At 38.4% G+C, this 16,924-nt stretch overlaps 2 protein-coding genes across 6 annotated transcripts in view; both read left to right on the forward strand.

Annotated features, from left to right (window-relative positions):
• Positions 1-9,351: 9,351 nt before the first annotated feature.
• On the forward strand, positions 9,352-11,331 carry LOC131667246 (uncharacterized). Its single transcript, XM_058940558.1, has one exon. The coding sequence runs from the start codon at positions 9,352-9,354 to the stop codon at positions 11,329-11,331; it is 1,980 nt and encodes a 659-aa protein (XP_058796541.1).
• Positions 11,332-15,073: 3,742 nt separating this feature from the next.
• The window catches only part of LOC131666658 (uncharacterized), a 174,276-nt gene continuing 172,425 nt past the window's right edge, over positions 15,074-16,924 (forward strand). For 3 of the 5 annotated variants that reach the window (XM_058939495.1, XM_058939518.1, XM_058939528.1), the window contains exons 1-3: positions 15,074-15,197; positions 16,536-16,766; positions 16,834-16,910. In XM_058939495.1, the coding sequence (XP_058795478.1) occupies positions 16,591-16,766; positions 16,834-16,910 (253 nt within the window). In that variant the 5' untranslated portion in view covers positions 15,074-15,197; positions 16,536-16,590. Of the gene's footprint in view, positions 15,376-15,771; positions 15,866-16,535; positions 16,767-16,833; positions 16,911-16,924 lie in introns of those variants that run through there. The other 2 variants (XM_058939510.1, XM_058939502.1) reach the window with 2 other exon arrangements.

Below are 16,924 nucleotides of genomic sequence, written 5' to 3' on the forward strand. Positions count from 1 at the left end.
TAATAATGCATTTAATGCATTACTAATTACATTTGGTTTTTGTAAATTATTTTGTGATTTAATAATTAGATCGAGGTATCTATTTAGTATTTCGAGTAAGTATACGCGATCGCTATTAATTTCAGATTCTTTATTATTTAAACAACTAATAATACTGTTAGTTCAGTCTTGTATTAGCGGATAATCTGATTCTGATTTATCTGATTTTTTAATCATTTCTGATGCTTTGTTTAAAGCATAGAGTAAATTGGATTCGTTTTCCAGAGTTTGCATACACATGCCAGAAGTTACAGATACAGAGTTAATTTTTTTTTGAGTTCCCGGAAAGGTCGTTAACAGACAGGTTGTATAGATTTTCGGACTCTGATTTTTTTGTGTTTCTTGGATTTTGTTTTCAGACAGCTTATACGTCGTATATAGACGCGTTCGTCCTCCGAGTTTCGACCGCTAGGTCCGGCAATTTCCCACTAGGGCCGTCGACTGAATACGACGAGTTATCGCCAGGTTGTGCCTGCCCTTTGATTGCGAAAGGTACTCGTATCTTGCTGGATGCCTGGTTAATTTTTTTTGTTACGGGAATAGCTCCAGTGTAACAGGATTTATTTTCGGTGAGAATTGGGAAAAAAGTCGTTAATTTTTAAAAGATTCCTAGCGTAATCAATATGCGCTCTGTACTTTCTTAATGACTCGCTTCCTATTACACCGTCTTCTAATATAGGAAAATCTTCCGGTACTAGGTGAAATTCTAGTACAAAGTTATGAAAGGTTAATGAAATTTTTCCTAATATCGTATCTGTCTAAAATATTTATGTGGACACCGTCTGGTTTGCTTGAAATTTTTAGTAGTGAGACTGCTGTCCCGGTGTCTACGACGAAGCTAAATTTTTGTTTAGTTGTATTTATTTCAAGCTGTATTGTGGGTGACTGACTGTTAAGATGCAAAAGGATGTTAAGATGCAAAAGAGGATTTTTTGTGCGTGCGAAGTTTGAGACGCTGTATTTACAGGGGTTCCTGGTCAGTGCTAAGTGTCTGGGAACTCTTGTCTTTTTCCGCTTGTTGCAATTTTTGATTTCTGAGTTTTCGTTTTTCGCAATCACTCTTCCAGTGTCCCGCTTCTTTACAGTAATTTCAAATCAAGAAATTTGTTTGTTGCAATTTTTCTTGCGAATTTAAATGGGCCGGGGCGCTTGTTTTTACTTGATTTTGGGCGGAATGTGGCTACTGGTTGGAGCGGGGATTAGTACTATTCTTAGCTGCCGCGCGAGGCTCCGCTCACGGTTGTTGTTTGGGTTGCTGCCGTTGCTGTTGCATAGTTGGCTGAGTTTGATTCTGATTCTGCGGTATCCGATACCAACAGTCTTTAGTTGTGTGTTTTGGCTTATTGAAAATTTGGCAGATGTTACTATCCTCCGCTTTCATTAATCAAACAGGCTCTACTTTAGGTTGGGTTAGCGCTTTTACTGTTTCGGTTATTTCCTCAGGTTCCTGTACGTTGAATTCTCGTTCAATTTCTATTGCTTTAGTTGTGGCTAATTCTAAATTTTCGGCTTCCCCCATACGCGTCTTGATGACCCAATATAAACCGCGGATGAAGAATTTTACTTTATCTTTTTCAGGTTGGCTTTTAAATCCTGTATAGTTTCGATTTTCCCTTACTGCTGCTTCAAAGAGTTCATCAGCTACTGTTTTTACTTTATTAGAAAATGTGACTACATTCTCACCACGTTTTTATTTTAAGGTTGCTAATTCACCTGTTAATTGATTACAAGTTTTTGCTGATCCGTACAGTAGGTCTAAAAATTTAATCATTTGTTCTTCATTATCAAACGTTTTTCCTTGCATGCTTTTAAGTGCCTCATCGCTTAGTTTGATTTTTATTAACTTTGCGAGATCATTTTCATCAACTGTTGAAAAGGCTGCTTGGAAAATTAGTTTTGTTTGTTGTTGCAAAATGTCGAGTTGGAGTGAAATCAACTTTTTCCGATTTATTATGAGTCATTTCTGGTGATTTGGAAGCGGATGGTGTATTAGTCATAGACACGTTTATAGTGGGCGCGTTGTACGTGTCTGAATTTTCAGTTGCTGTTTTGTAAGCTGTTTGACTTTCAATGAGTTCAAATACTGGAATTTCAGTTTCATCTAATTTTAATTTTTCGAAGTTTATATCCGTAATAGCGTTGAGGAGGAATGCTGGATTTCAATTTTTACTAGTTATTTCAATGAGGATGTCGAATATCAGGTCATCTTTGCATAGAAAGTCCAAAGGGTTTGTATTAATGTAGTCTTGTAAATTATATTTTAATCTTCGTAATTCCTCGACTCGAGTAATTTGCTTTGTTTCGGTGGGTGGATGTCTTTGATGCAGATACGCGAGACATTCTACAAACGTAGGTTCCCTGTTTGTCGGAAAGTTTGGTTCTATTTCGCTAATTTTTTTAATTAGTATTTTGAGTGTAGTTAGTTGTCGTTCGTAAGGTGTTTCGACCATTGTAATTTTTTTTGCGATAAGATCCTAATTACCAAGAATGAGGAGCTTCCACTTGTTATGTCTAGGCGAGGAGATGTTATGGCTAGACGTAATAATGTTTAAAATACTGTCGCGTTGGTAAAAGTTGGATCTTAGTCAGGAGTTAAGCGGAGGTTGGTTAAAGGGATAGCGCCTTTATTATGTGCAGTGTGTATAGGTAGATAACTTAGTTTCTTACCTTGTTAGGACTGGGTTTCAGACGAGATTTTAGTAAACAGTCTCAGGTGTTTGCACTTTATTAAGATTTATTGTTGAAAGATAAGTTTATAATGCTTAGCTACGAATAATTCCAGTTCTGAGTAGCCGGGTAGCAAAACTTAGAAATAACTAAATCAGTATAAGTACAAGTATGAGTATTAGCTTGAGTATGAGCTACCGCGGATCCCGATCCAGCCTTTTTATACCATAGGCTGATGTGCCCCTTCCCTTGTTTTTGTCAAATTAATATGCGGTGAGTAACATTCGCGGAAATATTATGGAGAACGTGCTTAGCCTAATCTGTCTCGCTAGGTAGATTTACAAAAGTTCCCGGGAGGGTTGATACGATAGGAAGTTAAATTACCGATACTCGATTAGTTACCATAATCCGCCATGTGTGTTCTCGTGACACTTAATTACTTATCATGGTTCGTCACGTATGTTTTCTTAGTCTCGACGTGACATTATATTCAGGCCGAGCGTTAGTTTTCGCGGCAAAGTTTCAAATTCTCTCTCTTTCTCCCCATATTATTGTTAATAATTGTAAAATCCTATTCACGTGCGTTAATCTTTCGGCATATCAAAGACTGTAATTTTTCTAGTCATAAAAGTTATTAATTTTGTTCAGCAAAAAATTTTTTAATCCAATTTTAGAGCCAACCCGTAACCAACCCGTAAGAATAACATAACGTTATTAATTTTATTCGTCGCATTACGTCATTTCGTTTCCAATTAGTTTAACGAATCTATTACGGATTAAATTTTAAACCGATTTTATCTAGGGGATAAGGTGGAATAAGCATTAGGTCACTCACACCTAAGATAGATTAAGTGTCACAAGTCAGGTGTCAACTCTGTTAGAAAGAAGACATTGAAACGAAAGTATCAAACGTAAAGGCGAATGCACGTATACTCATACGTTTTTAACAGAGCGGCGGTTAGCTCTGCATTGTGGAAGTTTGTGTTTTAATAAATTCCCTTTGTACTAGCTAATCCATCCCGTTACATGGCGCCCAACTGGTATTAAGACCCGTGCGAGGCGCAGGACATGCGCCAATGAATACGAGAGCTGGACGACGGAATGCATGAAATGGCAGAAGCAGTCCGTTCATCCCAGCACGATTCGATTCAATCGCGCTCTAGACGAAATGTGGATTTTCAGAACACATTTACCTGCCACTACGACTCTGGAATCCAAGGAAGCACCCCGGTTCCTCCAAGACCCGTCCTCAGGAGAAGAGATGTCACCCCATCGGAAGCCCTCCAAAAAAGAGGGGGTGAAGAGGATCCAGAGAGTACGGGAGATCCGCACCAGTTCGACAGAGAAGTCGAAGCGGATCGTCTGGCTCCGGTCCTCGATTATCCTCAAGGCTCTCTACAACCCGAAATGTTAGGAAAATTGTCCGTGGATGGAAATTGAGGTTTGCGGGCAGTAGGGCACAGAGCGTTGGCACATTTCTGTCACGGTTAGAAGACCTGCGCGTGGGCGCAGGATTAACCGTCGACGAGGTGCTTTGTTCCGTATCAGAAATCCTCGAAGGTAACGCAAGGATCTGGTATGATAACAACAAGTACCAGTGGCTCAGTTACGCCGAATTCGTCGCCGACGCCCGAGAATAGATCGGCACAAGTACGCAATAGCAACAAAGACTGTTGCAGGAGGCACAGAACCGATTTCAGGGCGGGGACGAATTGGTGAGAGACTACGTGTCCAACCTAGTAGCTCTTGTCAATTGATTGGAACCACCAATGCCCTTGGAACGGTTATTAGACCTACTCCATGTAAACCTTTCTTCCAAACATCCAGATACAGCTGCGTCGGAGCAGGTTGACGTCAATACGCGAGTTTAACAGGAGGGCAACCGAAGTACAAAAGACTTTGTCTTACGGTCGTCGTCCACGCGTATTCACTGATCCAAATTCGACGATCTTTCTCGAGCACGCATACCTGCCGAGCAAAAGAACTGCTGGTAACAAATTCCAAACCACTGCAGTAGCCAGCGAAGGGAAGGTACGTGCGAAGGAGGGAGATCCGCAGCGCGGACAGGGCGTGGAGAACCCTGCCGGGAGGCCCACCGAGCAAGATGGAGGAGCGTCTGGTGGGCATCGAGAAAATCCTGCGCAAAATGGCCAAATAAAGGCAGGACAGCCCTCAAAAACAGCGCAAAAGCCGATGGCGGAAAAGAAGAAAGAATTCTCCTCCGTCGAGGTCTTCTAGCGAGCGGCTAGAAGGACAGAGGCGAAAGATCGACGAAGCCTCTCCAGTGTTCCGCTTGTGGTAAGCTGGGTTTCAGCTGTAAGTTTTGCCCAGATTGCAACAAGGCAAACGACAAGAACAGCGAAGAGAAGAAGTCATCTTCGTGCCTCCAGTAAATTTGACCTCTCGCCGCGGGTCGTCGACTGGAATGTGCAAGTTGTCGGCGACCCAGTGATCTAAACAGGTCCTGGTAGGGCATCAAGAGAGCTCAGAACCTAACGGTACAACGGAGCAGAAGGCGATTGAGCCCGATGCCAGCCCACGGCGGAATAGGGGTTAATCATCCTGGAAGGACCAGGTGGCCACATACAACTTGTGGAGGAGGGAGAAGACTCGATGGATATGAGGATCGAGCAACCCGCAGACCCAAAGACTTCGGGCCTCTCCACACAAAAAGCTCCCCTGCCGAAAGAATCCACGAGTATGAGCAAGCCCATCGTTATAGTAGCAGCGGAAGAGAAGAAGCCGCCGAGAAGCGCAACGAATGGAGGAAAGGATGCGACTCGTGGATACCACCCAGAGGATGAGACCAGATGGTGGTTGCGGGTAGATATAGGTGACTTTAAAGTTAGAGCACTCTATGATACCGGCACCTCATCCACAGTCATGGGTTAGTTAGGGCTAAGATTGGCATCGGAGATGGGACTCGAAATTAATGTGACCAGGGCGGGCGATGCAAGGCTCGCCGACGGGCGCCCATGCCCCATTATTGTTCACGTGATGTTCCCCTTTAAGGTAGGGTGAATCACAAGGGAAATTAGAGTCGCCATCACGCCGCTGCTCACGGATGACTGCTATGTTGGCGTGAACTTTATAAGAGAGTTCCGCGCAGTTTTGGATCCCGAAAAGTACCTATGGAAGTGGCGGGAATTGATGGTACGGCATTTCTCGCACCGATAGGACTGTGGGAGGCCACGCAAACACAGCTTGAGGAAATCGAAAACATCCTCAGAAGATTGATTACTGATGGAGAAGATGTTTTAGGCTGTGCCGTGGGGGTTGAGCACGAAATAGATTTTGGACGTGCTCGACCCATCAAACAGAAATACTACCCAGTTTATGAATGGGTGCGAGACGAAATATACGCGCTGGTCAAAGATATGCTGGAAAAAGATGTAATCGTACCAGCGACCAGCGGATGGTCAACTTCAGTGGTAATGGTAACGAACGCTGACGGAAAGTATAGGTTCTGCGTACATTACCAAAAGGTAAACGCAATAACCAAACGAGATGCATATACTTTGCCATATATGAACGACATCTTAAGACAGATAAGGGATGCAAAGTTCATATCCACGTTGGACTTGAGCAGTGCGTACCACCAGATTCCCCTAAAGGAAGAATGGCGTCCGATATCGGCGTTTACAGTACCTGGATTGAGGCACTTTCAACTTTTAATTTTTCGCTTTGGACTTTCATACGCAGGAGCGACCTTCCAGAGGTTAATGGACAATGTGATAGGCCCGGATATGGATCCATTTGTTTTTGCTTACCTCGACGACGTAATAGTCGTGTCGTCGTCATTCGAGGAGCATGAACGGTATATAGAAATGGTATTAAAGAGAATTCTAGGTGCAGGCCTAACCATCAAAAAAGCCAAAAGTGACTTCTGTAAGACGGAAGTAAGGTACTTGGGAGTTATCGTGAACCAGAACGGAGTAAGACCAGATCCCGAGAAACAGGTAAAGCGATTCATGGGAATTACGTCGGGGTATAGACGTTTTCTACCCGACTTTGCCATGATCGCTGAAGCTATAAACCACCTAACGAAAAAGAATGTACGTTTCTCTTGGGAGGAGAAGCACGAGTGAGCTTTTACGAGGTTGTAGGAGGCGATGACTTCCGCCCCAATACTGCGACCACCCAATCCTAGCGGTCTGTTTGTACTACAAACTGATGCCAGTGACTATGGGATCGGGATTTTCCCGGAGTCTTCCAAAAAGTTCGCAATAATGTCCCCATATAAGTTTTTGAAAATGTCCTCATAAAAAGTCCTCGAAAAAATCCTCGGAAAGGTTCCGCAAAAAATCTCGATAAAGTTCTCAAAAATGTTCCTGTAAAATCATCGAAAAAGTCCATGAAAAGTACTCAATAAATTCCACAGAAATGCCCTCGAAAAAGTCTTCGAGAAAATACTCAAAAAAATCCCGGCAAAAGTACTCAAACAAATCCCCGTATGAGTGCTCGTAATAGTCCTCGTCAAAGTCCTCTAAAATGTCATCGAAAAAGTCCTCGAAAATGTCCCCATAATAGTTCTCGTAAAAGTCTTCGAAAAAGACCTCGAAAAAGTCCTCGTAAAAGTCCTCAAAAAAGTCCCCGTATGAGTCATCGTAAAAGTCCTAAAAGAATGATCAAAGATGTCGCCGTAAAATTCCTCGAAAAGGTCCACAAAAATGTTCCCGTAAAAGTCCTGGTAAAAGACATCGCCACAGTCCTCGACGAAGTCCTCAAAAATATCCCCGTTACAGTACTCAAAAAAATCCCCGTATGAGTTCTTAAAAGACCTCGAAAAAGTCCTCAAAAAAGTCCCAGTATGAGTCATCGTAAAAGTCCTCAAAGAATGATCAAAAATGTCGCCGTAAATGTCCTCAAAAAAATCCTCAAAAATATCCCCGTATAAGTCATCGAAAAAGTACTCCTAATAGTTGTCGAAAAAATCGTCGGAAAGGTCCCCCAAAAAATCTACGAGAAAATCCGCTTAAAAGTCCCCGAAAAAATCCTTGTAAAAGTCCTCGAAAAAGGGCTCAAAAATGTACCCGTTATAGTCCTCGAATAAGTAATCAAAATGTCCTCGTAACAATTCACAAAAAAGTCTATGAAAAAGTCCTCAAAAAAATCCTTGAAAATATCCCATAATATGCCACGAAAATGTCCACATAAATGAGCCCGTCAAAGTGCTAATAAATTTCCCGGCAATAGTCCTCGAAAAAGTCCTCAAAAATATCCACGTTAAAGTCTTCGAAAAAGACCCCGTAATAATCCTAAAAAAATGCTCAAAGATGTTGCCGTAAAAGTCCTCGAAAAAGCCCTCGTAAAAGTCCTCGAAAAAGTCTTCGAAAAAATCTGAGCCTGAGGCTTCACCGAGTAGTGGTACGAGCTCTGAATAAATATCTAGCTAACACCTATGATGAGTAATTCGTTAACAGTAGCAGTCCCTACTCCTTTATCCTATCCTTCATGATCTTGTGCTCAACTTAAGAGAGGAATAAATCTCTTAAGCAAAAGCAGCCGAATCATATGGTTCACGCTCTCCAATTATAATGTATACTATACACGTCTGTAAAGATTGATAGGGATGCTATTGAGCTCAGCTCAGTAGACGCATCAGTTTCTTTGGCACTTTGATAAACATCTGGTAATAGACGAAAAAGAGAGCCTATTTGGAAGGCCAGATAGTTTCATTAAGCACATTTCACTATTAGAAGAAATAAGAGAAAAGCGTAAGGTCAAATAACTGAATAACAGAGTCTGATTCTCCAATAACACAAAAACGTTTTAAAAACGTTTCAAACACGTTTTCTGGAAAACTTTTAAACGTTGATGACTTTTAGTGAAAAAAACGTTCTTAAAACGTTTTTAAAACGTAATATATGTTCGCGAATAATACGTTTTGAATACGTTTTACAAACGTTTTAGAAACGTTTTTTATAAAAAGGACCCCGCAGAATCCTTATAGGAAATGGCTTTCGGTCAAATTTTCTGAATCTTTGGGAAATGATAGTTCTTGGCACGTAGAACAAAAGTTCTCATGGGTCCAAACCATGAAATCCATTTTTTCTCGAGCTACAGCCCCTCAAAGTCAACCCCTTTCGCGCATATGCTGTATAGTTCGGTAAACAAGTATTGTTCTGATTGGATGTAATATATGCATATACACATGTAGTTTGAGTACATACAAGCAGTATATATATATATATCCCATCTTCGATATATCAATCATCAGTGCTACCGTTTTTTGGGGGGGGGTAGAGCTGACGATCTCACGACTCCTTCCGTTCGGGTTCCGGCTTGTCTGGTAGTCCTTTTCAGGACAACAGTCAAGTTATCTGAGCGGATTTCTACAAGCTACCGTGGTATAGCTGGTCCTGCTGTTCTCTCGGGGATAGTAGAACTGACGATCTCACGGCTTCTTTCGTTCGGGTTCCGGCTTATCTGGTAGTTCTTTTCAGGGCAACAGTCAAGTTATCTGAGCGGATTTCTACAAGCTACCGTGGTATAGTTGGTCTTGCTGTTCTTTTAGGGATAGTGGACCTGACGATATTACGGTTATTCGTGAGTTTCTTTTTTTCCCTGCCAGTAATCATATAATTTAAAAAAATGCGGTGCTATGTATGTAATAGAGAGTTCAACCCACGGGTTTTGGCATTCATGAATGGTGACGACAATGCTAATAAACGTCAAATAGCTATTACTAGACGAGATGAGCTTGACCATCCTCCAGAAGTTCTGGATCAGAATTCAAGGATCTGCATCAATTGTAATCGCATGATCATTGAAGAAATGAATATGATGGATGCTGATCCTGGATTTTTGCGACTGAATGTTGTCACGCAAACAGCATCTCAGACTTGTATCATTTGTAATAACCTAAATGAGATTCATAGATTATCATTAGATTGTCGGATTCAAGTATTTATAAAACGCAATATTTATATACCAGATAACGTGCGCAGTTGTGCGCATCACCTTGATAATGATGGCTTATTTTTCAATATTCTTTTGTTAGGTTTACAGTTCATCAACAGACCTTACATTATCAGAGGACAGCAGTTACAAGTCTTTCTTCAAGGACTTAGGAACGTCGCACTTGATAGGGGAACAGGTATAGACTACGATAAGTTGACTGATGAGGAGTTTGAGTGTTTGTCCTCAATCAATAAACAACAGTTTGAAGAACTCCTAACTTACTGTGATCCTGTTGTTCAAAATGGAAAGTTGAGACACGTCGGCAGGACAGATTTATTGATATTCTTATGCAAAATGAGGCAAGGCCTGAGCGATGAGTTTTTGAAAGTCATTTTCAACCAATCAAGTAGGCAAAATGTTAGTTCTATCATTGATTATGTCAAGTCCTCGTTGCTACTAAGATTTGTTCCAGAAAATATCGGGCCTGGATCTATAACTAGGGAGCAATTTGTACATCAACATATAACAGAGTTTGCAAATGAGCTCTACAACCCTGAACCTGCAGAAAGAAGAGAAATAGCCGTGATTGACAGTACGTATGCCTACATTTATAAAAGCTCAAACTTCCGCATGTTACGACAGTCATACTCTCTTCACAAAAACCGTCACCTTTTGAAACCAACCCTAGTAGTAGCGCCGGATGGTTATATCCTAACCATTTTCGGTCCATATTTTTCAGATGCTCGAAATAACGATGCCAAAATTCTTCGCGAAGAGTTCGAGAGAGATGCTGATGCTTTGGCAAACTGGTTCCAAAATGGTGACATTGTTTTAGTGGACAGGGGCTATCGCGATGCTGTACCTTTATTGCAACGTCTCGGTATTGAACACAGAATGCCTGCTCTATTGCAATACGGGCAAAGACAGCTTACGACTGTAGATGCAAATGATTCTAGGACCGTAACGAAAAATCGCTGGGTAGTTGAAGCACGTAATGGTCATATAAGAAATATTTTTAAGTTTCTGGCCCAGACAATAAATCTGGAGTACGCGAAGCATCTTAATGCCTATTATCGTATAGCTGGAGCTATCATTAATAGATACCACCCTGTTCTTATAATGCAAGGTGCAGATGCTGCACAGGCCAGAGAGATCATTCGAAGATCAAGGATGCCCAATGTTGTGCAAGCGAGAGTAGAGGTAGAAAACTTAGTTCGGAGAAATGGCCAGTGGCGAAGATTGAACCAGGAAGCTGTGGTAGATTTTCCAATATTTGATTTGGACTACCTTAGAGATCTGACTATCGGCACTTACCAAGTGAATCTTTCACCTTCATATGTTCAAGATAAAGTAGTAAGGGATAACGATGAGGAATTTCAGCTTGATCAAAATATTAATGAGCCAGGATTCTTGCGTATACGATTGTATTCAAGATTCCGCAACGCTACCAGGCACCAGATTTTTATATCATATGCAGTCCAAGATGTAGACAATGAAGATCGTCAGAATGACGAAGATACAATTCTGGGCTACTATTGCACTTGTCAAAGTGAGGCACGTACTCTAGGTACATGTGCATACGTTGCTAGTGTATTGTGGTATTTGGGATATGCACTGCATCAAGAAAATATTAGACACCCTGATGATTCATTACTGAATACTACATCCGATGCTGCGAACCGAGGTAATCAGCATAATGAAATAGACATAGTGGGTGAATAACTATGGATTAAAAAACTAGACACGTCGTGTTCTTTTTTTTTTTTTTTTTAAGAAACGCACACACCGACCACCTATGTGTATAGTGTATATTGTCCGTTTCTTTAGGTGGAGAAAGCGTTCGAAAACTCCACCTCTTAGCCTTGATTCCCTGCAGAACCGACGTTAGTCATTACATCACGGGGGAGGCCGCACTGAAACCTCATTGATACCAACCTATATGTACCGGCGAACACCCAGTGGGAGAGGTAACAGTTTTGCCATAGTGCAGGGGCGACACTTAGGCTTGTGGAAATTCGTCATCCCCGAGGCACCCTCTCAGTCGAGATGTCTTCGGCAAAAACCGCAGCCCAGGTCGGGATTCGAACCCACGACCCTGAGATCGTGAGCCCGGCACTCTACCAACAGGCCATAGCTGTCCCGTGTGTGTGTGTATGTGTGTGTGTGTGTGTGTGTGTGTGTATATGTATATATATATATATATATAAGCATGTATGTACTCAGACTTCATGTGTATAAGTATATATGTATGAATATATGCATATATTACATCCAATCAGAACAATACTTGTTTACCTAGCTATACAGCATATGCGCGAAAGGGGTTGACTTTGAGGGGTTGTAGCTCGAGAAAAAATGGATTTCATGGTTTGGACCCATGAGAACTTTTGTTCTACGTGCCAAGAACTATCATTTCCCAAAGTTTCAGAAAATTTGACAGAAAGCCATTTCCTATAAGGATTCTGCGGGGTCCTTTATACAATAGATCGGTATCATAATACGTTTTGAAAACGTTTTAAAAAGGGTGTCACAACGTATCATAGAAAAATTTATACAATAGCCCAGTATCACAATACGTTTTGAAAACGTTTAAAATTTTTTTAAAATGTTGTCAAAATGTATTTGGATACCGGCCTATTGTATAAATTTTTATAAAAAACGTTGTTAAAACGATTAAAACGGTTTTAAAAACGTTTTCAAAATATTTTCGAAACGTTTTTAAATAGTTTTCAAAACGTATTCTGATAGTTCATTGTATACGTTTTTTTGGAAAACGTTTTAAAAACGTTTTTAAAACGTATTTTGATACCAGGCTATTATAGAAATTTTTCGATAAAACGTTGTGATACGTTTAAAAACGTTTTTAAATCGTTTTCAAAATGTATTATGATACTGGCCTATTGTATACATTTTTATGAAAAACATTTTTAAAACGTTTTTGAAGCGTTTTCAAAACGTATTACTCGCGGACTTGTATTACGTTTTAAAAACATATTAAAAACGTTTTTTTGACTAAAAGTCATCAACGTTTAAAAGTTTACCAGAAAACGTTTTTAAGACGTTTTTAAAATGTTTTGTGCTATTCGGGATTATTCTTTTAATAACGTTTTTGTTCTAATGTACGATTCTGGATGTAATAAGAAAGTGACGTTACAGAAGGTAAGAAGGTTAGTTATTTACCTACGCGCTCAAATCGAAAAGGCGTTATTATTTTAACGAACCTCTGCTTACCTCCTGACTAAGACCCAACCTTTACCTTCGCGACAGTATTTTAAACACCATCGTGTCTAGCCATAACATAGCATCTCGTCTAGACAGAATAAAATAATAATGGTCGAAACACCATAAAAGCGAAAACTAATTACACTTAAAATACTAATTAAGAAAATTAGTGAAATAGAACCAAACTTTGCGGCAAATAGGGAACCTACGTTTACAGAATGTCTCGAATTTCTACATCAAAGACATCCACCCACCGAAACAAAGCAAATTACTCGAGTCGAGGAACTACAAAGATTAAAATTTAATTTACAACATTATATTGATACCAGCCCCTTGGACATTTTATGCAAATATGACCTAATATTCGACATACTCATTGAAATGACTAGCATAAATTTAAATCGCATAAAAAATAAAAATTAGATAAAACTGAAATTCCCGTACTTGAACTCATTGAAAACCAAACAGCTTACGAAACGGCACTGAAAATTCAGACACGTACAACGCGCCCACTTCAAACTTATCTATGACTAATACACCATCCGCTTTCAAATCACCAGAGATGACTCATAATAAATCGGAAAAAGTTGATTTCACTCCAACACAACATTTTGCCGCAACAAATCAAATTAATTTTTCAAGTAGCCCATTTACCGCATATTATACTCTGGGAGCTTTCAGAATAGGACTAATAAATTCCACACAAAACATAGTATCACCAATAAAAAATTTTAGCTTAAAAGATGCTGTTAATTTCGTACTAAAATTCGATGGATTCAACATACTATTACACTTATTTATTGACGGTTGTCGGGAGGCACGCATCATAGTCCCAACAGTTGATGAAAATGATCTCGCAAAGTTAATTAAAATCAAACTAAGCGGTGAGGCACTCAAAAGCGTACAAGGAAAAACATTTGATAATGTAGAACAATTCATTAAATTTTTAGACCTGCTATTCGGATCAGCAAAAACGTGTAATCAATTAACAAGCGAATTAGCGACCTTAAAGCAAATGTGTGGTGAATTATATTTTCAAATAGAGTAAAAACAGTAGTTGGCGAACTTTATGAAGCAGTGGTAAGGGAAAATCCTAACCATGCCGAATTTGGAAGCTAACTTGAAAAAGATATAGTAAAATTCTTCATCTGCGGTTTATATTGGCTTATCAAGGCGCCTATGGGGGAAGCTCAAAATTTAAAATTAGCCACAACTATAGCAATCGAAATTAATCGAGAATTCAACGTACAGGAACCTGAAGAAATAACCGAAACAGTAAAAGTGTTATCCCAATCTAAAGTGGAACCGGTTCGATTAATGAAAACGGAGGTCAGTAGCACCTGCCAAATTTGTAATAAGTCAAAACACACAGCTAAAGACTGTTGGTATCGGATACCGCAGAATCAAAATCGGACTCAGGCAACTATGCAACAGCAATGGCAGCAACTCAAACAACAACCGTGGGCGGAGCCTTGCGCGGCAGCTAGCACAGTTCCCGCTCCAACCAGCAGCCACAATGGGCCGCCCAAAATCAAGTGAAAACAAGCGTACTAACTAATTTAAATTCGCAAAAAAAATCGCAAAAAGCAAATCCCTCGATTTGCAATTATTATAATGAATCAGGTCATTGGAAGAGTGATTGCTAAAAACGAAAACTTAGAAATCAACAGTTGCAACAGGCGAAAAAAGACAAGGGTTTCCAGACATATGGCGCTACCCGGGAACCCCTGCAAATATAACGTCTCAAATTTCACATGCACAAAAAAATCATCCTTTTACACCTTAACAGTCAGTCACCCACAATACAGCTTGAAATGAATACAACAAAACAAAAATTTAGCTTCATCGTTGATACCGGGGTATCAGTCTCACTACTAAAAATTTCAAGCAAACCACACGGTGTCCACATATAGATAGTATAGACAGATACGAATTACGAATTACAAAAAAAATAAAATAATTATAAAATAATATAAAATAATAACAATAAAAGAAAAATATTTTATAGTATAAAAAGATCGTTGTTACCTGCTATAATTCATTCATCGATTGCCTCTACCCTTGCTTTCTTCTACTCCTCATTTTTAACTAATTCGATTTGTTGATTTCCAAAATCTGTCTCCTTTTTTGCTATATAAATAAAGTTCCAACTACGACCGTTAGGGTCGCCCTAACAAAATTCGGTTCACGGCCGTATAGCAATCTGCCACTCTATCTTCTAATCTCTGACAAAACTATACATTGGTAAAAGTGCGTTGTAAGTTCTTGTCCCAATTCTTGTTAAGTGCAAGTGTTAGAGTCTTGTGGTAGCAATAAAAATTTTATTTTAGACAATAACACATGTTGTGTAATTAAAGTCAAATTATGTAAGCATTTCATTCACCATCAAAAAAGAAATATAAGTGATAGCTGCTGTTATATGTATATGTACACATACACACACATACACACACATACACACATATATATTCATATTTATGGAGCTATTTGTTGAGTCACTGAAAAGCTTTAAGATGTTTGAAAATAACAAAATAAAAGTTCAAAGTACGCATTCATCCAATAGCTCATAGGGTTTATGTATTTTTATTATAATAATGAATGTTAACATTAAACTATTATGAACTATGAGTTATTGTATTGTTTTGAACGTAGAATTTTGATTATTATTAGATTTTTTGCGGTCTCTATTTTTACCTTTCTCATGTCCGTTCCCTTTCACTTTTTAAGTTTTAAACACATTCATATATATGAGAAAAAGAGATAGACGTAGAGACAAATTGTAACTTTGACGCTATAGTCAAATATAAGTGAGACAAAGACAGAAAAGTCAAAACAGTTTAAGATTCTGACATTCTGTTTTGACGAAAATAAAATAAAAGCAAAGTGGATTAAGGAAAACGTATAAACGCGAACAAAAGATCTATTTATACGTCTAGCTAACATCGTCCAACTTTAGTATCTATTATTTATGGTCGGTAGAAATTATTTACCGTCGGTAGAAATATAGATTTTTATTGTCTGATCTGACACCTTAGTGAGTACATTTAGATTAAATATGTTAATAATAGTCTAAGCAAACTTCAATTTGACGTAATTCTCATAAATTAATTCAAAATGATGTTGAGTATAATAGAGAAATCGTGGTTAAGTTATATTTAATTTAAATTATGATAAACTTGATCCAATTTTTGTGGGTTATCGTACATTCAGTGTACCATGCAATCTATTGATGTTTAAAATAATGATAAAAGATTAATAGACAAGTAGAAAAAATTGTTTATAGTTAATAGAGAATCTATTGTGAATTGGTTTCTTCATGAATTTATTTCTTGCTTTTATTTATTTTAATACAATTGAAACATTAATGTAACATGTTTAATAGATAAGTATTGCTTGAACAAATATTAAATGAATCTATTACATGTAATTTGTTACAAATTGTGCTTATACATCACAGCATAATAGCTTTATATAGATATAATAAATAATGCAACATCAGTTGACTTTGCGCATTTAATGCATATTATTTTTGTTTCTATAATTACTGTTTTATTATGTGATCATTCATACAAATACTTTGTTTACAATTTTTTTATTTTTATTAAACAAATTTATGATATCTATTATTAATTATATTATTTAACTCATATTTTTTTCTTATCATTTTATCTTGAAATTTATTATTGAATTGTATTGTTTTTTAGGATACTCATACGAAATTTGCATGAGATATCTTAAATTTTATAACAGTTAATCGATATGTATGAAGAATCTGAAAATAATTATTTGGAAGGAGATGTTGTATGGGTAAAACTTGGATCATTTTGGTGGCCAGGACAAGTTATAGGATTAGATAAATTACCTGAAGATGTTCAAATTGAATTTAAAAAAAAACCGATTATTGCAGCTGTAAAGTTTTTCCAAGAAGATTCATTGTAAGATTTTATTTGAAAGTTATCAATTAATTTATTTACAAAAGTAACACTTTATTCTTTTTTCTAGTGAATTTGTGAAGAATTATCATCAGATTTATAAATATAACTGTGCTCAAAAAGAAGATTTCATAAAAAAAGGATTAGGTATTTGATCTATA

Source organism: Phymastichus coffea, unplaced genomic scaffold (genome assembly GCF_024137745.1).
Source record: "Phymastichus coffea isolate CEN01 unplaced genomic scaffold, Cenicafe_Pcof_1.1 PCOF00004, whole genome shotgun sequence".
Lineage (NCBI taxonomy): Eukaryota > Metazoa > Arthropoda > Insecta > Hymenoptera > Eulophidae > Phymastichus > Phymastichus coffea.

Bases quoted from the DNA above. Each gene is read 5' to 3' on its own strand.
- LOC131667246 (XM_058940558.1), top strand. From the start codon at position 9,352: ATGAATGGTGACGACAATGCTAATAAACGTCAAATAGCTATTACTAGA.